The sequence below is a fragment of the Eumetopias jubatus genome, unplaced genomic scaffold (assembly GCF_037043125.1).
Source record: "Eumetopias jubatus isolate StellerSeaLion01/CBP00866 unplaced genomic scaffold, mEumJub1_p1.0 scaffold_3, whole genome shotgun sequence".
Lineage (NCBI taxonomy): Eukaryota > Metazoa > Chordata > Mammalia > Carnivora > Otariidae > Eumetopias > Eumetopias jubatus.
The window spans coordinates 164,053,932-164,079,127 of record NW_028274809.1 but is presented as its reverse complement, the minus strand read 5'-3'; the positions used below and the strand labels follow the sequence as shown (position 1 = coordinate 164,079,127).

General features: G+C 36.8%; 1 protein-coding gene across 11 annotated transcripts in view; it reads left to right on the top strand.

The window, feature by feature from the left end:
* The window catches only part of MYCBP2 (MYC binding protein 2), a 262,122-nt gene extending 237,568 nt beyond the window's left edge, over nt 1-24,554 (top strand). For all 11 annotated transcript variants that reach the window (XM_028106119.2, XM_028106120.2, XM_028106122.2 and 8 more), the window contains 14 exons: nt 989-1,255; nt 1,746-2,029; nt 3,447-3,543; nt 5,275-5,394; nt 7,143-7,244; nt 8,259-8,387; nt 8,761-8,893; nt 10,094-10,197; nt 11,500-11,688; nt 12,479-12,586; nt 13,814-14,023; nt 17,089-17,196; nt 17,852-18,017; nt 23,718-24,554. In XM_028106119.2, coding sequence (XP_027961920.1) covers nt 989-1,255; nt 1,746-2,029; nt 3,447-3,543; nt 5,275-5,394; nt 7,143-7,244; nt 8,259-8,387; nt 8,761-8,893; nt 10,094-10,197; nt 11,500-11,688; nt 12,479-12,586; nt 13,814-14,023; nt 17,089-17,196; nt 17,852-18,017; nt 23,718-23,833 — 2,133 coding nt within the window. In that variant the 3' untranslated portion in view covers nt 23,834-24,554. The remainder of the gene's footprint in view (nt 1-988; nt 1,256-1,745; nt 2,030-3,446; nt 3,544-5,274; nt 5,395-7,142; nt 7,245-8,258; nt 8,388-8,760; nt 8,894-10,093; nt 10,198-11,499; nt 11,689-12,478; nt 12,587-13,813; nt 14,024-17,088; nt 17,197-17,851; nt 18,018-23,717) is intronic.
* Nucleotides 24,555-25,196: the final 642 nt, after the last annotated feature.

The following is a 25,196-nucleotide window of genomic DNA, read 5'->3' as shown; positions in this document are numbered from 1 at the left end:
AAGTGTTTTCCAAAATTTATGGAGGCTTCTTTATGCCGACTCTTTCGTAGGTCCTGCAGAATGTGTCTGCCTTTTTCTAGAGAGGAAGGAGTATATTGGCATACCTGCATCACTTTAAAGATTTTGTTATGAATGTTAACTTTCTTACCTTGCTGCTCTTTGTTATTTCTCATTTTCAGGTAGATTGTTTCATTTTGGTGTCAAATATCCAGCTGCATCAAATTTCATTTGCATTTTCTGTATTCCTTTTCCCACTGTTTTTTTGTGTGTCAGTTGATTTTTTTTTTCTGAGCAGTTATAGTGTTAACTAAATCAGTGTTAATATTTTTAATTATAAGGAGATGGAGTAGTGCTAGATTGTTCACATAATGAGGTACCTACGTAACATAATAATTAGCCCTTCAGAAGTCAAATAAAACACTGGCTTTACATTAGCCCATCATTTTAACTTTCAACATCATTAAATCTTGTTTAAATAAATAAATTTATCTGTGCTTTATCTTTTTAACAGTGTTTCATTGAATCTTAGATGCTACCAGTTATAAAATGTGCTGTTATCTCATGTATCACTAAAAAAAGAAAATTTGCTGCCAATTACATTGTGAATGCCATCAATTATAAAACACATTATGAATAGAAATATTAATAATAATGTGGAAGGAAAATATGCCTTAGAAGTGATAAAATATGGTAATTTGCTTTGATTAATTTGATGTCTTAAACCACAGCCAGGGGTATTGGTAACTTGTATATAAATAGTTTCTACATAGTAGTTGACTTAAATATTATGATTTTTATTCATGGTTCTGCTAGTTTTCCTTAATTGTTTTTAAGATGAGTTAAGAAAATAGTATGATGGAGAATTAATGGGGAGAAAGAGTATTAAATTGAGTATCAACTAATATTCTTGTCTTTTTTTTTTTTACTAGAAGTAGTAAATCAGATTTACAAATATGTTTTTACATTTTCTTTATGTTGCTTTAAATAGGTGTGTGCTCACATCGTCCAGGCTATTCGCATGGAGGCCACCAGAGTTCGTGAAGAATGGGAACATGCTATATCAAGCAAAGAAAATGCCAATTCTCAGCCCAATGATGAAGATGCCTCCTCTGACGCTTACTGCTTTGAGCTGCTCTCTATGGTCTTAGCCCTGAGTGGCTCTAACGTGGGCCGCCAGTATCTGGCTCAGCAGCTAACTCTGCTCCAGGATCTCTTTTCACTGCTCCATACGGCCTCTCCTCGAGTCCAGAGACAGGTGACTGGTCATACCACCTACCTTTTGGCTTACTTTATTCCTCAAAACACTGTTAAAAATTACACTATCAAAGAGAATCACCTTAGGGTCTTAACTATTAATCTTTATTTTTTGTTTTGTTATTTGTTTTTTTGAATTTATCTTAACTCCATGCTTTTTATTTTGGACTAATTGTATTGAGAATATGGAAGAGCAAAGTATGTTCCATTTTATTACTATGCTATTGCGATAAAGAATATCCTGTCTACTGATTGTCTTATTACCATGAAATGTGTAATGTTTTTTTATTCCTGACCAAATAAAGACATGTTTTTTTCTTGCTGCTCTGGAGGGCTAATTACCACTTCAGAAATCAAAATAGTGTTTAAGTCATACTTCTGTTCTTCTGAAAGCTTTTGATGTCATAGAATGGCAGCTAGGCTCATTTAAAAAAAGAACTTTAGAACACCAATCTTTAAGAGGAATTCTTTCCTTTTATTTTTCTTGTTAGGTAACCTCCTTACTAAGACGGGTATTGCCTGAAGTGACCCCTAATCGTCTGGCCAGCATCATAGGAGTGAAATCCCTTCCCCCAGCAGATATCAGTGATATCATTCACTCAACAGAAAAAGGAGATTGGAATAAACTAGGTATCTTGGACATGTTTCTGGGATGCATTGCCAAAGCACTCACAGTGCAGCTCAAAGCCAAAGGAACTACCATCACAGGAACAGCTGGTACCACTGTGGGCAAAGGTGTTACAACAGTTACTCTTCCGATGATTTTCAATTCCAGGTTGGTTGTTGCATCTGTTTTAGTACTAAAATAGAACAGAGGGAGCTACTATTTAGAGAATTAAGACAGGATTTCAAATTCCACCTTGTTTGTTTACCAAAGAGAAGCCATAAATGACTAATCCATGTATAAAAAAAAAATGCTGTCTATAATAAAAGTGTAGTTTCAAGTTAGTGGGGAAAGGAAAGTGTGTCGAATATATGACGTTGGAATACTTCTCATGTAGAAAAAATATCGTAGGCCCCTATCTCACACCATATACAGAAATAAACTTGAGATCAATTAAAGCTTTATGTATATTTCTTTTAAAAATCTACTAGGACAAATTCTAGAAGAATATTTTTGTAATCTTCAATCCAGGAAGACCTCCTTAAAACACAGAACCCAAATGTCACAGGGGAAAAATTCTCAGATTTGGCTACATAAAAATGAAAGTTAATTATATGAAAATGTTTTTAAAATATAAACTGACTTGAAAATATTTAACACCTATATAGTAGGAATGAATTATTAGTCATAATATTTAAAAAATGACCACAGATTAATGGGAAAAGGCAACTGATAGAAAAATACATGACAAGAGCAGTTACTTCCAAGAAGAAAAATTCCAAATGCCAGAGACAAACAAAAAGACACTTTGCTGGGAATCAGAGAAATATAGATTAAAACGATAGGAAAATATCTTTGTCTTGGCAGCATTATGAAGAAATAGGCATTTTTTATAGCATCTGATGTAGATTACTGCAGCCTTTTTGGATGTCAGTTTAATAACATATCACTGTATTTAAAATATGCTTATCCTTTGACCTACCAGTTCTACTTCTAGAATTGTTTCCCTCAGAAATGTTTATACACGTGCACAAAGATATATGCAAGGAAGTTTGTTACCGAATTGTGTGTAACAGCAGAAAATTAGACATCTGGAAAGTACTACTCAAAGAGCCAGTTCATGATGTTAAATAACACCAGAATGTAAATCAGTGTGTTGCTTTCTTCATCTAGATAGTCTTAACAAAAGAAAAAAAAAAATGTCAGCTGAAGTAATTATACTCTATGATGTAGTTGTACTCAATGATGTAGTTGACATATTCTGGCACAAGCCCTTAATATCTCTCTCTATGTGGATTGGTAACAAATAGTTTGTAGTCCTTGGATATGCTTTGAACAGCTCTGTTCTAGAGGATGCAGGGTACAAAAATAGTATATAAACAAATGCCTGAAGGGAACATGTATCAGAATAGCTACTCTCAGGGTTGAAGAGATAAATTATGGGTAATATCTTGATTAATTTCTTTTTAAAATTCTTAAATTGTTTGAATCATTTAAAAAATTAAAATGCATGCTGAAATGGCAGTTTTCATCATATTTATCTGTAACTGTAACTGATTAGTTTGCAAATGCTGACTTTTCTTTGTAGTTACGTCCGTCGAGGTGAAAGTCATTGGTGGATGAAGGGCTCAACTCCTACCCAGATCTCAGAGATCATCATCAAACTTATCAAGGATATGGCGGCAGTGAGTTCCCCTCCTCCTGATCATTATGTCACTGAAGTGTAGTCAAAATCTGATTAAAACAAGCAGCTTATTCTGCTACATCAATAGTAGAAGTACACTGATGTTATTTTGCTTTACTTAAAGCCTCGTTTAGTAGGTTAACTATCATGCTGTTCGTCTTTTCGGTCAGTGATTAATTTGTCCTTTGTGTAAACTGTTCATTTCCAACTTCCCAGTTAATTTACTTGCAAATTGTTATATTAGTCTTCTAAGACTTTAAAACTTAAAAAATAAAATACACTTTTTTGAGCCCTACAAATCAGCCTGAGTCCAAAACCCTAAAGGAAAAACAGGGCTCCCCAAAGTGAAAGTTTCTCATTCTCCCTAGTTCTCCTGGTTTATAAAACTTCTACTCTTCTTTATTAATATTCTCTGTCATTGTCTGTAGATGTTCTTTTCAGGGAGATCCAGGTGTGTGGAGAAAAGGGAATTACTTCTCAGAGTACCTGGCTCTTATTGGTTGCTCCGTAATGCTAGTTTCCTCACATTCCATTATATGTTCAGGCTCAGGAGGGCAAGATGCTGTGGAATGTGGGCTTCTGAGAGGTAGAGCAGACAAAACATTCTGGAGGAGGAGGAGGGACTGGAACTGCCCTTTAAGAGACTGATACCATATGGAGGAGAGGCAAGAGAGGATATTCTGGGGAGATAGGAAGTTCGGTCACTGCTCCCAACGGCAAGGACATTTCCTCAGTTGGAGTAATGGAGAACTTTCTCACTTTCAACAAGTCTTTCTCAGGATGTTCACTGGATGAAAATACTAAGGAAAAATATTTAGGAACACCTAAATTCTATGGTAGTCAGGTATTTATGTTCAGCAAAAATCAAGTTAGCAAATAAAAGTTGTTGTGGGGGTACCTGGGGGGCTCAGCCAGTTAAGCATCTACTTTCAGCTCAGGTCATGATCCCTGGGTCCTGGGATCGAGTCCCATATCCGGCTTCCTGCTCAGCACGGAGCCTTCTTCCTCTCCCTCTGCCACTGCCCCTGTTTGTGCTCTCTTGCTCTATCTCTCAAATAAATAAATAAATAAAATTTTTTTTAAAAATAAATAAAAGTAGTTGTAGTTTGAACCCATTTATCCTCTTGGGTTCTAGTAATACTCATCTAAAAGCAATTAGCTTAGCTATATAAATTTTGTGTTAAATAACAAAGCTTCATAATCAGAATTTTTCTGAAGCATAGGTACTTTATTTAGTACTTCTGTTTTTATCTAAACCTAAGAGGAAATACTCTTGAGCTGTATAGATTGAGTATTGAGAACCTAACTTTTTATTTACTTTCCAATCATTAGAATAGTGATTAGAAGTTGAATTTTTCATAGAGTTGTGAAGGATTTTTATTTCAAAAGTATGCCCCTGAATCTAAAGCTGCACTAACAGGGGCACCTGGGTAGCTCACTCGGTTGATTGTCCAACTCTTGATTCCTGGCTCAGGTCATGATCTCAGCGTCATGGGATTGGGCCCCACAGTGGGTTCCGCACTCAACATGGAGTCTGCTTCTTCCTCTCCCTCTGCTCTTCCCCCCACTCACGTACTCTCTCCTTCTCTATCTCAAATAAATAAAATCTTTTTTAAAAAGTTGCACTAACAGATCTTTCCTTTTTGATGAGATGTTGTTTAAGAGAAGAGAATTTACTATTACAATTATACATTTCTGGTTGCTTATTAAATTATTCTCTCCTGCTCAATAGGGTCATCTGTCTGAAGCATGGTCCCGAGTGACAAAAAATGCCATTGCAGAAACCATCATTGCCTTGACCAAGATGGAGGAAGAATTTAGATCTCCAGTGAGATGTATTGCAACAACTAGGGTAGGAGTTTCTTTTCATTTGGTCTGTATCGTTGCAGTAATAGGTTTGAACAAACTTAAATCAATAAGTCAGCTTAATCCAATTTTTTTTTACCAAATACTGTATTTACGGAAAAGGTGTGAAAGGCTTTTTTGAATTACGAACCAAGTATAGTGGTTATAAACATTCATTGTTATGTGTTCTTTATCCCTTGTTTTTGTTATTATTTGGGAAGCTAAGGATCAACTGGTTAGAAAAAGCTAAGTTCCCTTATGTTGTCTTTCTAATAATGTATTTATCATAGCTTACATAGTAAATTTAGTGTCAGCATTATGCTCCATTAGACTGAGAGTCCTTCAAAGACAAGGCCCTCCCTTACTCATTTGGTATGGCCTAATTATTCTAAAGTAGAGCCTACCTATTGGATTTACAGACCTTACTTTTAGAAAAGCAAAAAGTATACGGGCGCCTGGGTGGCTCAGTTGGTTAAGCGACTGCCTTCAGTTCAGGTCATGATCCTGGAGTCCTGGGATCGAGTCCTGTATCAGGCTTCCTGCTCAGCAGGGAGTCTGGTTCTCCCTCTGACCCTCCCCCCTCTCATGTGCTCTCTCTCCCTCATTCTCTCTTTCAAATAAACAAATAAAATCTTTAAAAAAAAAAAAAAAAGCAAAAAGTATAAGCCCTGGGCAGAGTGGGGCAAAATCTCTTAGCTAGAGAGTAGGATTGCATTCTTCCGATGAGACATCTATAGTCATTTTTGACCCACCAAATTTCATGTCCCGTGTACTTCCAAAAGAGATTAGGGATTTTCTTGAAGCAGGGCAGTGTGGCAGCATTAGGAAGAAGGAAACACTGGCAGAAATCGTTTGATTTAATCTTCAGAAGTCTGGAAAGGAAGACAAATTGTCTTTCTCTGGGGCAGAAAAAGCCACTTGATGCCGTGCTGTTATTGAATGTGACAAGTGAAGCAGTTCCTCTAACAGCAGAGCCTTATTAGCACCACGCACATACACTTCTTTCCTTCTGCACTCCCCCTTTATCCTTGCACACTTTAGGTTTCTGTTTCTGTTTTTCCTTTTGCTATTTTTCCATCTTCCTGTTCATGTCCAGTGACACTCATAAGCACTTCTTAAATAATTAACTATTTTTCGGTAATGATGTGTAAAACTGAAGCTTACCCTTTAAGCCTTCAGAAAGTTTTAAACTGTTTCTGAGGCTATTTTCTAAAGTTTGCTAGACATTTATTTATTTCTGACAAAGTATACCAAGGATAGTGCTAGGCATTTAGGGCCATACAGAGACCTCTGAGGAGCTGTTACTCTGCAGAAGGATTTAACATGACCCCGCCTACTCATGGGACTGTGTAAAATTGAACAGTCATTGTGCCACCTTGCTTGGAACGTAGTGCCTCAGGCAGATGACACTAGATGGGAAAATTTGCAAGAGGCATGGATACAGTAAATATTCAATATGTAAATTAATTTACTGATACATTGCTTCCACAGTAGACCAATAAAGGATAATCTTATATGTCAGGTAAAAACCAGAATGGTTCATCCAGCAGCAGTCAGTAAACATACTGTGCGCGTGGTCCATACAGCGGTGAGCACGTGTGCCTGGTACCATGTCAGAAAACCTGAGTGCCACTGGGTCTCCATGTATTTCCAAATTCAGCTAGCGTTTGTTGAGCTGTTATCATGTATCGGGCAGTCAGTGTTTTCTAAGCCTTTCTAAAAATTCAGTATTGTAACAGCCTTTCCTTTTAACAGCTCTGGCTTGCTCTGGCTTCACTGTGCGTGCTGGATCAGGACCATGTAGATCGTCTCTCTTCGGGGAGATGGATGGGAAAGGATGGACAGCAAAAACAAATGGTAAGACCAGAATTGTCTTATAAAAATGTATCTTGTTTTTTTTTATAAGTAAGCTCTAGCTTAGCACTAAAAAAAAAAAAAAAGACCAAAAAACAAAAACAAGAAAACGAACCTGCAAATCAAAATTCCACAATTAGCGGAAAATTGTGTCACATTGCCCACGGTCATCTCACAACTCTGTTTCACTTAGGGTCCCCTCTTCATAGTTTGTTAGGGGCTTTAATTATGTAAAAGAGCTTTCCCCTTCTTCTCTGAGTCATGTTTGCATCATATTAAAATGTGTTTTTAGCCACACTCTCATTGTATATCTAGATTTTACTCTAAATGGTTATCAGTCTTAGGGTTAGAAGGAAATAAAGCAGTAAGAGAGGCACCATGACATACCATTTATTCACAAATACACTACTTAAAGTAGTTTGAATAGGTATCCCTAGGTACACTGGAAGGGAAGACTTTATAAAGGTCCTTTCAACATTTTCTCACTAATGTTCAAGTTTCAAAATGAGTCATTTATTCATTGAGCATACAGGATGTTTGAACCTAGGGGAAAGAAAGTTTCTTAAGTCATTAATCAAAGTATACATGTTTATTTTATTAGTCATTAAACCGGGCGCCTGGGTGGCTTAGTTGGTTAAGCAACTGCCTTTGGCTCAGGTCATGATCCTGGAGTCCTGGGATCGAGTCCCGCATAGGGCTCCCTGCTCAGCAGGGAGTCTGCTTCTCCCTCTGACCCTCCCCTTCTCATGCTCTCTCTCTCAAATAAATAAAATCTTTAAAAAAAAATTTTTTTAAATCATTAAACCTGCTCAGCACATTAATTATTGAATTAAGGGTTTTGAGGTGTTTTTGTACTTAAGTACACTTGCCATAATTCTGTTTAATGTTCAGCTTCTAAATTCCTAATAGACTTCAGAACAATAACGTTATTGTTGTAAATAAATTACATTCCATTTGTATGAGCGTCTGCGACATTCTTGTAAATGTAATGTGACATGTGGGAACACCTTGTTTCAGCCTATGTGTGACAACCATGACGATGGAGAAACTGCAGCCATCATTTTATGCAACGTATGTGGAAATCTGTGCACTGACTGTGACAGATTCCTTCATCTTCATCGGCGAACCAAGACTCATCAAAGACAGGTGACAGCTTCTGTCTGTATGTGCGGAGCAGTATCTGGAGCATAGAATACGTTCAGTAAATTTTGAAATAAATGTGGGAAGGAGGCTTGCTGTGATGGGAAGAAAGGGACTTTGCAATCAGAGCCTCAGTGGAGTTCCCAACTGTCTCATTTATCGCTGTATAAACCAAGATGGTTGGCTAACCTCTCTCAGACTTAGTTTCCACATTTATAAAAATGGGGCTGTTGTCAAGATTCAGGACAAGATTAGAAATGTCCAAAGCTTCTTAGAGTGCTTAGTAAATAAAAACCATTATTGTTATTGAGTAATTAAATTTTATACTTCCTCCTTCAGAGTGAAAAAATATTTTTCCCTTTTCTTAACGAAACAATAGGTCTTCAAAGAAGAAGAAGAAGCTATCAAGGTTGACCTTCATGAAGGTTGTGGTAGAACCAAATTGTTCTGGTTGATGGCACTAGCAGATTCTAAAACAATGAAGGCAATGGTGGAATTCCGAGAACACACAGGTAGCAGAAGATTTAAGATTGAACCATGCCTGCTGCTTAGGATTTAACTAGATATTATTTACTTACTGTGAATTATTTAATGTGGATTATTTTGAGTATATTCTGATAACTATGACATCATTGATCGCTGTCTGTATTATTATATGTACTGGACAATGTCCTGTAATAGAGAGGGCATTAGAACCTGGTTTGTCACTCACTAGCTATGTTCCCTTGAGCAAGTCATTTTATCTCCAAAACACATGGTTTTCCATTTTTTATTTTTTTCTAAAGTAAGTCTGGTTATATTCTCAGCTTAAAGTTATATTGAATCTTACAAATTCTTAATTTTCAGTACCTCTGTAGCTTGCCGTTTGTCTGACTGACATAAATTTTTGCTGTTGGAGTTAAGTGCAAATCTGAACAAATTTAACTCCACATAGGAGTAATTTTTCATGCTACAAGAGCGTGGTCTTTTTTTCTCATAGCTGACTTTTTTTTTCCTATAATCTATCAAGGTCATATATTACATTAATAAATCTAATGTTTAACCATCCTTGTATTCATGAATTAAACTATCCTTTTTAAAAACCTATTTTTCCTGTAAATATTGCTGAATTCCGTGTATTACTATTATATTTAGAATTTTTGTATCTGTGTTTTAAAATGAGCTTGGTCTGCATTTTTGTATCTTCCTGTTCTTTTTCCTATTGTTCTGTTCTTGTTTTATGGATTGTGTTCCTTCTTTGACTGTTTCAAACATTTTCCTTTACATATTGCTCTGTCAATGCTAGTTCCTTAGATGGGAATTCTTCTTTTTTCAAGTTTCATATTCTCTAACAATAGGTTTTCTTCTATGCCTTGTAATTTTGTCATTATATAAATTCTTAAAGGTTTATCTTCTGTGCATTCTTATTTAATTTTTATTATTATATTTAATCTGGAACTGTGCTTTTGGAGCTGGGGATTTGCCGTATCTGCTCAACCTGCTATCTGTTTGGCTTCTGATAGGTCTTTAGTTTCTTGTCCCTTTTTTTGTGATTACTTTATAATTACAACAGCTTTACAACCCTTCCACTGTAAAACTGCCAGGCTGGTTTCCCAGAGATAGCAACTGATACAAACCTGATTTTCCTGTTGTTTTTTTTTTTTATTAGTTGTATTAAAATATGTAGAAAACATATCCTTAAGGAGAATTTTTCTTTTTCTGCTTGAACCTAGGCAAGCCCACCACAAGTAGCTCAGAAGCATGCCGCTTTTGTGGTTCCAGGAGTGGAACAGAGTTATCTGCTGTTGGCAGTGTGTGTTCTGATGCAGACTGCCAGGTGAGTATACAGTTAGACAGGCTGTCCCAGTAAGAAATAGCATACATTCCCTCATGATGTATTTACTTCATATTAATTAAGAGTTAGAGCTCAGCATCACTTCAGTTTTCTAAATTAATATATTCTCCATGTCAAGAGCTAAATGCTTTATCAGAGCTAGAGAATGGATAAGTTTCTCAAACCCACACAGACAGTGTGTGTTTATCAGCTATCACCATAATAGATATTTAATGTTTGCTTTTTTGCTACAAAAAGGTAAAAATCTACGGACTGCATTTCTTTGACCTCTAACCTACTTTATTCACTTATTTCCCTATAATCAACTTTCAATATTTGAGAGTTCTTTAGTCCTCAACATCCATACACATATTTCATGCTATCCAGATATTTTCAGTTCCTCAATTCAGTTGACAAGAACTTGGATAGGCCCCAGCTAGTGAAAGATGCCTGTATGGTTTTTTGTTTTGTTTTGTTTTTTTAAAGATTATTTATTTATTTATTTGACAGAGAGAGACACAGCAAGAGAGGGAACACAAGCAGGGGGAGTGGGAGTGGGAGAGGGAGAAGCAGGCTTCCCGCAGAGCAGGGAGCTCAATGCGGGGCTCGATCCCAGGACCCTGGGATCATGACCTGAGCCGAAGGCAGACACTCAACCGACTGAGCCACCCAGGCGCCTGCCTGTATGTTTTTTATACCCATTTTAGTGAGGGGATAGGTGGTGATTGGGAGATTGTATACCCAGAATTTTTTTGCTTCATGATTGTGCACAAAAATAAATAGATTAAAATTATATTTTACTTTTTATCATCATTCCCATTATGTGAAGTGAAATTTTTTTAAATCACATTAAAAGAGAAATTACACACTGAAAAATTTTAAATTAAAATTTTAAAATTACACACTAAAAAAATTTGCTAATAATCCATAAGTTATATTCAAATAAAGAATAAAAATAGGATGCCTGGGTGGCTCAGTTGGCTAAGCATCTGCCTTTGGCCCAGGTCATGATGCCAGGGTCCTGGGATCGAGTTCCACATCGGGCTCCCTGCTCAGTGGGGAGCCTGCTTCTCCCTCTGCCTGCCACTCCCCCCCTGCTTGTGCTCTCTCTCTCTCTCTCTCTCAGACAAATATATAAATAAAATCTTTAAAAAAATAAAAAGAATAAAAATAACTTTATTGCTACATAGCCTTAATGTGTATTTCCTGTGGGAAATATCTTGGAAAATTAACATAATGGATATAATTACCAGGCTGTGTGCCTTTTTTGATATTTTGTATGCCATTATAATTTATGTCTAATAGGAGTATGCTAAGATAGCCTGTAGTAAGACGCATCCCTGTGGCCATCCGTGTGGAGGTGTCAAGAATGAAGAGCACTGTCTGCCCTGTCTACATGGCTGTGACAAAAGTGCCACAACGCTGAAGCAGGACGCCGACGACATGTGCATGATCTGCTTCACCGAGGCGCTCTCAGCAGCACCAGCCATTCAGGTTGTCTCAGCTTATAAAGTGCCTGGAATTTAACATGGGAAATAGAAATATATCTGTGAAATAAAGAGATCTCTGGACTTCTTGCCTCACTGGGAGAAAATGTGCCCCTAGTATCTCCCAGTTTGTCGAAGAGCGTATTCCGACTCTTTATGTTCTGTTTCCATTTTGTGCACTCAGCTTTCATTTGTCATTTGTCTGAGCCTATATAATCAATGGAATGTATAAAATGTTCATAAGGGAGGAAAAGATAATCAGATTATCTGGTAACTACTCTCCTTAATTTCCAAAACCCAAAATGGTAGCACTATGTAATTGATGTGTACGTAGTAGTACACACCGCTGTATGAAACATATATGCATATGTCTATAATATTAGTGATATTATTGAAGTTACTATTTGCTAAATGTTTTTTTTAAATTTGACCACTTGTTTATATTTTCAGTTCTTATGATTCTAAGATAAATGAATATTCTCACAAAATAAATCTTAAATCTTTAAATCAGTAGTTCCTTCTTTCTATGAGATACAAAAGGGAATAATTTTAAATTGCTCCCTAACCTGACTTACTCTTTATAAGGTGGCATTAATATGCAAGTGGTAATAAATTGGAAGAAGCTGAAGACCTAGTTAATAATTCATGAATAACAGAGAAGTGCCGAAATTTCATTGTCCTAAACTTGATTTTTCTTTTATCTGCTTTAATTAGCACCTTCATTGAATAATCTGCCAGTTATTCAAGTGTTTATTATTATCACATTTGCTTATATCCCTCTCTTTTTTTAATTTAAGCTGGACTGTAGTCACGTATTCCACTTACAGTGCTGCCGACGAGTTTTGGAAAACAGATGGCTTGGTCCAAGGATAACATTTGGATTTATATCTTGTCCCATTTGCAAGGTATGGAGAGAATCAGAAATTATCTACTTTCTATCTGTTTTCATCTTTATCTTCATCTTCCAGAATAAATGTGTCCACATCTCTTGGTGTCCTTCCCAGTTTACTTTTTACCCCCAGCCCCCATCAGTTTCTGCTCTTTTCATCCAGGTGATGCCAAAGAATATTATAAGATCTCTCTATCTGTTATAATGCATTTCAAAACAGTAAGTGTCAATTAAAAGCTGGTTAAGTGAAATTAAACATATCGCATCAGAAAATTCATTTAGATATCATCATGCATTAAAGGGTGTTTGTCACCACGTTCAGACCCTTCAGAGTTCAGATATGTGACATGACAACGGGTGACTACCAAAATGAATGAGCCTGTGGTGCTTGTAGGCTCTGATACCTGCCATTAAAAATGAAGTCTGGGTTTTCATCTTCATTAAAGATGAAGCCTAAAAACCAAGATTCTTTTAGAATCTTAGGTAAAATAAGGAGAAAATACTGACATTTTGCCCATCTCTTTAAGGATAGTAAGCAAAGTAGCAACTTGTTTTGGCAAGCCAGTGATGATTAATAAAAAAAAAAAAAACCTTTAAGATTGTGATTAACAATGCCTTCTCTGTTCATTCTTCATTGCTTTTTGTTCTGTTAAGCTCTCCCTATTTCCTTCAGATGTGCAGACTGGTTTGAAGGGTATAACATGGAAAGACTTAGCACAATTATTGCTTAGTTAGACTGAGGAACAATCAAAAAGATTGTAGTAATTTGCCCTCTCTTCTCATATGGTGCCACAAAGAAAGATCACATTTAGGAAATGATATATGAAGATGATACAGAAAATACTACCTCCTCATTTCTGTCACCTGGCGTTCTACCCTACCCCCAAGGAGCCAGAACACACACACACAGAGGGAGTATGTCTTACTTGTGGTAATAAGGCAACCTTTTATTCCCAGAAGAGCTAAGGCAGCCAGAGAAAAATTTCAGACTCAGGAAATGTGAAGCTAATAAAACAGAATTTTCATGCTTTATATCTCCTTTGCCCCTGTTGTCCCTGATCTTGGGAAAATGTGAGCTTGTGAGGATTTTACAGGATTATTCCTAAATGGCATTTTATTTAGAAAATGTTCACTCTCTGCTTATCTCCTGGCACAGTGCTTGGTTCTTAGGTGCACACTTCAGTATTTGTTGAATTCATAGATAAATGATTCTGTTAAAGAATGTTCATTTTTTAAATTTCAGAACAAAATAAATCATATAGTATTAAAAGACCTGCTTGATCCAATAAAAGAACTCTATGAGGATGTCAGAAGAAAAGCCTTAATGAGATTGGAATACGAAGGTCTGCATAAGAGTGAAGCTATCACAACTCCTGGTGTGAGATTTTATAATGACCCAGCTGGCTATGCCATGAACAGATATGCATATTATGTCTGCTACAAATGCAGAAAGGTATGCTGTGAATTATACTAGGAATTTTTAAGAACTAAAGATTACCTATGTGATTAAGAATTGAATTGTATAATGATATCTAATTCTTATATCTTTAAGTCTGAAGTTAAAAATCAGAAAGCTTGATACTACATTTGAAGTTGAATTTTTTTTACTTAATTTGGGGATTTTTTTTTTTAACCTATACAGACTATTTCCAAAGCATGTTACGTTTCTGTATACAAGTTACTGCACATCAGTAATCTCCTGTTTGCCAAATCCAGTTGGTATTTTTTTTTTTAAAGATTTTATTTATTTATTTGACAGAGAGAGACATAGCGAGAGAGGGAACACAAGCAGGGGGAGCGGGAGAGGGAGAAGCAGGCTTTCTGCCAAACAGAGAGCCCAATGCGGGGCTCGATCCCAGGACCCTGGGATCATGACCCGAGCCGAAGGCAGACGCTAAATGACTGAGCCACCCAGGCGCCCCTCCAGTTGGTTTTTAAATAAATGTCTTCTACTTAACTCTTTTCACCATTTCCTCATTAAAATTCCTTGGCTTCCAGGACAATACTCTGGATATCCTTTCTTTCTGGTTTCTTGTCTTTAACTCCTTTATATAGGGTTCCTTTTCATTCGCCTCCTCCTTACATATTTAGTTTCTCAGCACTGTATTCGTGCCTAATAATAACCTCCTTACTTTTGCTGAGCTTCTGTATATCCATGTCTTTGCCAAACATCTGTACCATCCTGACCTTCCAAAATTTTTGAGATTTAGATACAAATATTTAAGTGCTTACCAGACATTTGAATTTCTCACACATACTTCAAAGTCCACATGAGGAGTATTTAATCATCGACTTTGACTCTCTCGTTCTCCAGTCTTTATTTACAAAGTCTTTTCAATTCTGTCTCTAAATCTCTCTGAGTTCTTTTTTTCTGTTACATCTTCAGCAACCCTAATCATTTTCTTTGGTAATTATAGTAGCCTTCTTACTGAGCCCGTTGTGTGGAGCCCCTAGTCCTTCCATTCCATCCTTTACACTTACATCACTGCTAGTAGATTAATATTTCTCAACCTCAGATCTGATGTGTCATTTTTCTGCTTACCCTGTCCAAATCTCCCGTCTCATTTCCCATTATGCTACCATTTGCACCCCGTGCTACCAAATACCGAACAGCCTGCAATTCCCCAAATTCAGCCATGTCTGCTCACTCACTGACTCCTCCGTGCCATTGCATAGGCTGTTCCTCTTCATGGAATGCTCTTCCCTACTCCTTCTCTGCATTTCACTCTGACCTGACGCCCAGCCCAAACTGACGTTCTTGTATGCATAGCCAAATCTGTCTGTTTCACCTTCTCTGTAATGTGCCCACACCTCCTCTCCACTACCACATGATTTTGATATCTTACATACCGTCTTTGTAGCACTCCTTATTTTGCATTATGATTACTGATTCACTTGTCTCCGCGCCACTTGATAAGTTCTGTGAGAACAAAGACAATGTTTTTTCGTTTCTCTTTCTCCAGTACTTGGTTGGCACTTATTAGACACTGAGTTAATTAGAGAATGAATAAATGAATGAAGGAATCTGTAAATGAAAAGTGCATAGTCTCCTAATATAAGAAAAAGAAAATATAGCTAATGAATGGAAGGCTAACTAGGTAGATGATAGCCAAAAAGGCAGATAAACATACATACATTCAGGGCAAGACTAACAGTGTACATTTGTGAAACTTGTATTGTTACAAATAACAAAATAGTATTTCTGTGTGTTCAATGTGTTAAACATCGTAAATGAATATTGTGTTACCATAGGGATGACAGTCCAATGTCTAGGAAGCCAAGCAGGGAATCTAGAAAAGTGAAATAGCTAGAATAAACAGTAGACCTCAGGGCAAATGAAGTACTTCTGAGGCCAGATTTAGCTGGGGACAACCATTTATAACTTCTGTATCAATGGAACCTGTCTTTTGACCTGTTTTTCTGGTACAGATAATAGATTTATATTGACTTATCTTGTTTATCCTCAAGTATGGACATAGCTTTTTGGCTGTGGGACATGTTGTGCATGCAGATTGCCCCAATTATAATTGGCCTCATTTATTTCGTGTCCAGAGTAAATACAGATAAACCATCCACCAAGATAATTTCATTTATTCAAGTGTGTATATTGGATACTGCTGAGTTCCTGCACACAGTGTAGCTTTATAAGTATGAGCAGTCTTCTGAGGAATTACCAAATTTCCCTTTCCTTTCTTTCTCTCTTTCTTTTTTTTTTTAAGTAATCTCTACACCCAACGTGGGGCTTGAACTCACAACCCCAAGATTAAGAGTCGTGTGCTCTACTAAGCCAGCCAGGCACCCGTTCCCTTTCCTTTTTAAAAATTTGTATAATCAAAATTGATTTTTTTTCTGTCCCATTAGCCCCACGATTCTAATTGTGTACTAATATTTATTTTAGGCATATTTTTTGTTTTTTGTCTTAAAGATTTTATTTATTGATTTAACAGATAGAGATAGTGAGAGCAGGAATACAAGCAGGGGGAGTGGGAGAGGGAGAAGCAGGCTTCCCACGGAGCAGGGAGCCAGATGCGGGGCTCGATCCCAGGACCCTGGGATCATGACCTGAGCTGAAGGCAGACGCTTAACCCCTGAGCCACCCAGGCGCCCCAAAATTTGGAAATTTCTTGAACATATTTTTCGAAGCAGTAGAAGGAAACATTTAATACTTCAAAATGAGAAAAATTACTCAAACTTTGCCCTGAAAAAAGTTTCTCATCATTATTTAATATCTTATTCTTGATGTTTATTTGGAATAATATACATTCTTTCGTTATTTTGTTTTGACAATACAATGTTTGAACTTCCTACTGTAAGCATGAGTTTATTGCAGAATTAAAGCAGATTTATTTCATACCCTGATCCACCCATATAGGCATCTACTTGGCATTGCAAGGGAGTGTTGAATAGATAATAGTATTTTCTAAGACCTCTTGATCTTTCTTTCGCTGTGCTCATACTGTATCTCCCATAGCAAGGTTTTCTTTTTCCTGCCGTAATCTAATTGTGTTCTCTGCATAGGCATATTTTGGTGGCGAAGCTCGCTGCGATGCTGAGGCTGGACAAGGGGATGACTATGATCCCAGAGAGCTCATTTGCGGTGCCTGTTCTGATGTGTCCAGGGCTCAGGTGGGCAGAACATTTTATTAGAAAGGACAGTTTAGAAATGTTAAACCTCTGTTGTTTTCAAAAATAATAATATAACTAATGTGGTGGGAATAGTATAGCAGGTTTTTTGCCCAGTGTTTTCTGTTGTTTATACACAGTGTATAATTTTCCAAATTAATTCATAGATATTATTCTCTCCAATGGTATTTGCATTTTATAATTTTGTCCTCCATGAAATGGTCACCATATTTCAACAAGTAATAAATTTACTTATTTCATTTTCTTAAACCTGCAGCCACACTTTTAGGTTTACCTCACCTCCAATGAAATCTCCACAGTGCAGCTATGAGACTGAGAGATAGATGAAATATTAACTATTCAATTTGGCTGCCCAGGAACAATTCACCAGGAAATTAAATGTGTCTTATTTATTAAATCAGATTGGTTCTGATGGATGAGATGAGATGAGAATTTAGGGCTTTCTCCAGACCATTTGGGCAAAGCCACACATTTATTCATCAATATTTTTAATGTATCTGTCATCAGTTCTTCAGTCAGTTTTGAGAGCTATGTGTACTTACAAAATATGAATCACTGAGCTATATATATGACTATCTTAAGTGTGATTGAAATGACTTGCCATAATCTTGTGTCTGTGTATTTTCTTTTGCTATAGATGTGTCCAAAACATGGCACAGACTTTTTGGAATATAAATGTCGCTACTGCTGTTCAGTGGCTGTCTTTTTCTGTTTTGGAACAACACATTTTTGTAATGCTTGTCATGATGATTTTCAGAGAATGACTAGCATTCCCAAGGAAGAACTACCACACTGTCCTGCAGGTATGCTTTTAATATTTTTAAACATGACTGTGATGTATATACTTTCTGGTTTAATTTAATGATCACATAAGAACTCTGTTCCAAGTGGCAGAAACCCGGTTCAGACTCGCCTGAAGAATCAGGCAATTTTTTGGCCCTTGTAAGCTTCTGACATTCTGAATGAAGTAGAAAGATCACCGTGGTTATGAGGGGTCAGGAGTTAAAATGGAGACAGTTACCTGGGGAAGGAGAAGGAAGTCATTTAAAGATTAGTAAAAGAATCACTGTTCAGCACTAAAGGGCCATGTGAAGTTTGAAGTTACGAATTGATAATAGAACCATTTTAAAGGATTCTTGTGATTTTTTTTTTTTTTTGAGACACCTGGAACCAGTGCCATAAAATGGACAAGTGATTTGATCTAGAATGACTGGGAATTGGCAGTGTAGTGAACATCAGAAAGCCAAGGAGTTAAGCCACTGAGAATATGGGAGAAATGATTGTGTATGGAGGTCAGGCTGAGAAAAATAAGAATATGAAACCAAAAAGAAACTGAAAAAATTGGAAGAGATCAGGAGGGTGGTGGTCCCAATGAGGTGGGAAGGGAGAGAAGTGGAAGGTGAGGTAAACATGGCCGCAGAAGAGAATTTTACATGAGATATATCTGGAATTGGTGAAAATACATACAAAAGTACTTAGAGCACAATACACGATTTTGTTAAAGCTGGGAGACACACTCTCATTCACTGCTTATCAGAGTGCAGATGCTAGAACTCTATAGAAAAAGCCGTTTGACGGTGCCTCTCAAAATTGCAAACACATCAATAGTCCCACTTCTGGGGATATACCTACATATGTGACGTAAATAAAAAGTAAATGTGCAAGGATATCACCTGTAATAATAAAAATTTGTAAACAATCCAAGTATCCAGTAGGAGGGTGGTTAAACACTAAGTACTATGCACCATCAAAAAAAAAAAAAAGAAATAAAATGATGATGAGGGTGGTGTTTCTGTGTACTGATCTGGAAAGATGTAGAGGAGACTGTTACATGAAAAATCAAGTTACAGAACAGGGTATACGGTATGTGATCTTGTAAGAAAGGGGGAAATGAAAATATATACTCATATTTGTTTACATGTACCTTAAAAAATACTGGAACAGTACACTAGAAATTAACAAAATTAATTAACTATTGGGAAAACCCAGGAAGATGGGTAGAGAAGGGGGGAAGGTGACTTATTATATACAATTTTTTTAACATTTTGATTTTTAAACCATGAGAAATAAATTATCCAGAAAGAAAAAGAATATGTAAGGTTTTTTTGTTTTGCTTTGTTTTGTTTTAGTATGGCTACTTCTGTTTGTTCATGTCAAAAAGAAATTGTTACACTGTTCCCCCTCTAAAAACTTTTTTAAGTAGATATAATAGACTTTGAAAGAAGCAAGATCAGAATAATGTGAGGCTAGGTGTTTAGGATAATGGCCAGAATAAAGATGTGAAACCTAATAGCAGGAGGAGGATGCTGAGCTGGAGGTGAGCAGATGAAGGGAGTGAAAAGGGGGCAGCATTTGGATCAGGTTAGCTTCAAGGGGAGGGAGAGGGGGTTATTGAATGAAAGTTGTAAGTCAGTGGTCTGGGTAAATGGGAACCAGGAGAGTCAGTCTTGCTTCCTGGCCTTATAACATAGAGGAGCTCAGGAGATCAGCAGCTTCTAGTTGAGAAAGCTTAGAGGCGAGCAATGTCATCAGGGAAAATCCACATTTTGCTTAATGGAAGAAAGTTTCTTTTATGTTCAGAAACAAGGACAAAAGAACAAAACACTAAAAGTATTCAGATTAGCTAGCAATAAGACAAGTATGGTGGAGAACATAGTGGTGGGGTCGTTGCTGAGAGGTTCCGGCCAAGGCAAGGCCTCCCCTCGCACATTCACATGATCACCTAGGTCAGCCAACACAGGGGCCCCACCCTGGAAACAGCCGTGAACCAGAGAAATGAGACAGGAGAGGATTTAGAGAGTTTGCAGAAGGAAGGAACAGTCATCGATCCTGGGCATTTTCACATGTATTTTCTTTCTTTGTTTCCGTTTTCTTTTCTTTCTTAATTTCTCTCTCTCTTTTTCCTTCTTTTCTTTCTTTCTTTTTAAGATTTTATTTATTTATTTGTCAGAGAGAGAGAGCACAGGCAGGGAGAGCGGCAGGCAGAGGGAGAAGGAGGCTCCCCACTGAGCAGGGAACCCGATGCGGGACTTGCTCCCAGGACCCTGGGATCATGACCTGAGCCAAAGGCAGACATTTAACCAACTGGGCCACCCAGGCATCCCTTAAATGTATATTCTTACGTAGTTTTTACAGCCTATAAGGTAGATGGTGTTATCCCCACCTTCACAGATGGAAAGTTAAGGCCTCGAGTGGTACGGTAGCTGGTCTAAGATCATAACGCTCAGACAGAGGTGTGCTCTCCCAGCCTCTCACATTCCTCTAATTTATCCATTCCTTTAGAGAACTGGAATAAAATTAAAGCAGGCCCCACAGTGAAATCAGCAGGGAAGACGGCCATGCATTTTACTTAGAAGGACAGAAGGATTGATTCTCTAACCACTGTCAGCCCATTAATTCCAATTAATATATGGGTGAGGATAAGAGTCCAGATTAAGAAATTAGATAGTTCCTCTATTACTTTCTAAAATATTTACTGACTACCTTCTTTGTGCCAGGATACTTAACCTTTATAGCTCCCTATGAGTTAAATATTGCTGTGCCTATTTTAAAGATGAGGGACCTAAGAATCAAGAAAGATTAAGTTAACTTTGCCTCAGGTTTCTTATCTGCAAAGTGGGGACAATAGTTCCTGCCTCTGACTGGTAGAAGATTGAGTTAATATACTAGAACAGTGCCTCAGTAGTAAGCACGCAAATGTCTGCAGGTGTGTTTTTGTTACTGTTTTTCACCATCATGATTAGATTATGAACTCCTTGAAGATAGGGGCCTTGTACTCTTCATTTTTACATCCCAAGCACCTGATGTAACACCGTTCACCCATTAGGCACTAAGTAAATATTTGTTGAATAAATGACCCTTTGTTTTCTCCCAGAAAAAAACAAAGGACTGCAGTTTGCAGGGGCCATCGTTGATGGTGTCAGGCACTTAAGTTAGATCTGCCATTGAGTGTCCCTCCCTCCTGACAGCTCTCCCCCTCCCACCAGGGAGGCAGGTGGAATATCAGTGTGCAGCGTGATTTGGGGTGGGAGGTGCTGATATACTTTATAATTTTAACTGGAGTAATTACCTTTCTAGGTTTTAACTGCTGCTCTTGTGTCTGCTAGCTGAAACCAGCAGTTGACTTCTTCTGAGATGATCTGTCCTCAGTTTGATATTACCCTCATGCCTTGGTCTTCCACTTCTGTGGAGCTTAATTTTCATTCCTTTACATGAGGCCAGTTTGTTGTTGTTCAGTAGTAGTAATAACAACTAACATTTACTGAGTATATGTACAGCCTAAGCTTCATAAACACTAGCCTTTTTTCCCCTCCTGTTTTCCTTCTTTTACATCACAGAAGTTTTTAAACGTAGAAGAGATAAATAAGATCTCATTCTCCATTGATCTGGATAAGCTCATTCCATCCGATCGCATACTTTTCTCTTAAATAGAGTCAAAATTTACATTTATTGTTTTGGTTACTAGCTGTAGGAAACTAATGCATACTTTTATCCCTTCCTCTGCTGTTAGGGACTCTGCATTCAAGTATAAGCCCAGCCAGTATTCCCTGCACAGTAAAGCTCCTCATTTATAAAGGAGCTAAAAATGCCTTTTAAATGATATGAAACACATGATGTGAAGCACATTAACATAACAGGTCTTTTTTAAAATAGAAAAGTACAGGTTTTTATACATTTTTTATTTTTTTCTATTTATTTTTTATTTAAATTCCATTAATCAACATATAATGTATTATTAGTTTCAGAGGTAGAGTTCAGTGATTCATCAGTCTTTTTACACCATTACATCACGTGCCCTCAATGTCCATTTTTAAGCCTCATCTATTTGATTATTATTAAGCTTATATCTTCCCCAAAGTGCTTCTTCCACATTGTTAAATTTTGTATTATTTTACCATTCATATATTTAGGCCGGTTTTCATTTTTCTACTAATCTCCCTTCAGATACTTTTAAAAATAACAGACTTTAATAATCAGTCTTCCCATTCGTCAGTGTGTACTTTTTCAGAGAAGGTAGAAGGATAACAAGGCTTATTTACATTTAATTTGTTCTTACTTGGAGAAGAACATTCTATACAAAAGTTTCCATATTCTCTCATCCAGAATAATTTTCTGTTCAACTGAACTGATGGGTTTTCATTATCATTTTTGTTCATCATTCCTTGCCGTAAAATGATGTATCTAATGCTCAACATCACTCATCATCAGGGAAATGCCCATCAAAACCACAGTGAGATACCACCTCACACCAGTCAGGATGGCTAGAATCAAAAAGACAAGAAATAACAAATGTTGGCAAGGATGTGGACTAAAAAGAACCTTTGTACACTGTTGGTGGGAATGGAAACTAGTGCAGCCACTGTGGAAAACAAGATGAAGGGTCCTCAGAAATTAAAAATAGAAATACCAGGGGCCCCGGTGGCTCAGTCAGTTAAGCCTCTGACTCTTGATCTCAGCTCACCTCTTGATCTCAGGGTCATGAGTTCAAGCCCCATGTTGGACTCCATGCTGGGCATGGAGCCTATTTAAAAAAATAAATGAAAATATAACTATCATATGATCCAGTAATACCACTACTGGGTATTTACCCAAAGAAAATGAAAACACTAATTCAAAAAGATATATGCACCCCTGTGTTTATTTTAGCATTATTTAACAATAGCCAAGATATGGAAGCAACCCAAGTGCCCATCAATAGACAAATGGATAAAGAAACTGTGGTACACGCACACACACACACGACTGTTATGCAGCCGGAAAAAGAATGAGATCTTGCCATCTGTGATAACATGGATGGACCTAGAAGGTATTATGCTAAGTGAAGTAAGTCAGAGAAAGACAAATACTGTATGATTTCACTTACATGTGGAATCTAAAAAACAAAAAAGCAGAAACAGACCCATAAATAAAGAGAACAAACTGATAGTTCGAGGAAGGGGGGATACAAAATGGGTAAAGAGGGAGTGGGAGGTACAAGCTTCTAATTATGGAATGAATAAGTCATGGGACTGAAAGGTGGTACAGCATAGAAAATACAATCAGTGGTATTAGAATAGCTTTGTATGGTGACAGATGGTAGCTACACTTGTGGTGAGCATAACATAATGTATAGATTTTGTGGAATCATTATGTTATACACCTGGAGCTGATGTAGCATTGTGTGTCAACTATGCTTCAATTAAAAAAAAAATTTTTTTTTAGGTGATATGTCTCATTCATTAATTAAATAAGATCTATAGCTCATAGGGGTTATTTCTAGGCAGGATGTTGTAGGTAAGGGATTCTGTCCTTTCTCTGTTGTATATACCTGCTATGTTGAATTTTTTATGGTGAACATTTTTACTTTTGTAGCTAGAAGAAATATAATCTTTAAATTTTATATTTGTGTAACCATAGCCATATAATTTCTTTGAATAACTTATTGGTGATTTATATTTACATTAGGTTTGTATGTATGTGTCATTTTTAATTATATTCTTTTGCCTCCTTCAAAATTTATATAGGTCCCAAAGGCAAACAATTAGAAGGAACTGAATGTCCACTCCATGTTGTTCATCCACCCACTGGGGAAGAATTTGCTTTGGGTTGTGGAGTGTGCAGAAATGCTCACACTTTTTAGAACACTCAGATTCCTTTGTCTACAGAGAAGAAGTTGCCTTCATCCCCCAAGTGGATGTGGTAAAGTTTAAACTCTGCTCAGGATAAGGACGGGACCATTTTTACATCCATGAAAATGAACCATTCACAGTGCAAGAAGGATGCCAAATACCATGTACATAATTCTTGCTATGGAAAGTTTCCCCATTCTTTCGGTTTATCTTCTTTTGAACCAAGACATCAAACTTGTGAGGTGTTTGCATGTGGCCATTACCGTCATTGGCCTGTGAAGCATTGAACATTTATAGGTAATTGATATAAAAGAATCGCCATGCCCATGGACTAAGAATGATGCTGGCTTTCAAGCAAAAAAAGAAAAATAATCATTGTTTATTGTATACTGCCTTTTTGTAATCCTGTATAATTGCATCACGGGTGAGGATGAAAAGAGGAATATTCTGGTTTATTTCCTAGACTGTTATTTAAAAAAAAAAAAATTGTGTTAGGACTGGCATATAAATGTAATAAGTATCACACTGTATATAAAGATATCAATGTTTGTCCTGTATAAGAATTACTAAATTACAAATGCAGTTTCATTTAAACTTCTAGGTTACGTTGAGCCTGAAATTTTAATGAAGTGCAATACGGAGTGTGCCTCATTATCTTGCAGCTGTAAACATATTGGAATGTACATGTCAATAAACCACTGTACATTTTTATACAGTGATAAAGTCTGACAACTGTGTGAGCTATTGCTTCAGAAACAAAATGGAAATTTTTAGATTTTACGATCTAAAAATCCATCCAAATTCACTAACACAGCACAATGATGACTTTCTTAACTCTTAGGGAAGAGTGGTAATGCAGTACATTTTGGAATCTTAAACACTGGGACAAACATATAAATATGTATGTTAATAAACAGACACATGCCAAAGACAGGAAAAGAAAACATTTAGGAAATTGACCAACCCCATCTTACTAACCAGCCCCTTATTAAACTTTTATAAAGTAATCAACAAAATTACTAGGCTTTTTTTTTTTTACAGACTACAGTGTGTTTCTGTAGATCTTTTTTACAGTTAACTCATGAAATTGATAAACTATTGATTTATGAGTCATCATAAGTCAGGTTATATTTATTTCAGGAGAATGGCAAAAGTTTTGATAAGTTTTGTTCTACATTCCCACTGTTGAAAATGTATACATCTATTTGTCAATATAATGTTTGCTTTGAAGAAACTTGAAAAGATCAAATCTGGACACAGATAACTATTCAGAGAATCTTTTAATAAATTTCATAAACATGTCCAAGTCCTATGCTTCAGGATTTAGGAAAGACTGTTGTTACTGGTTTTTATTTTTGCTGTTGTTGGCAGAGG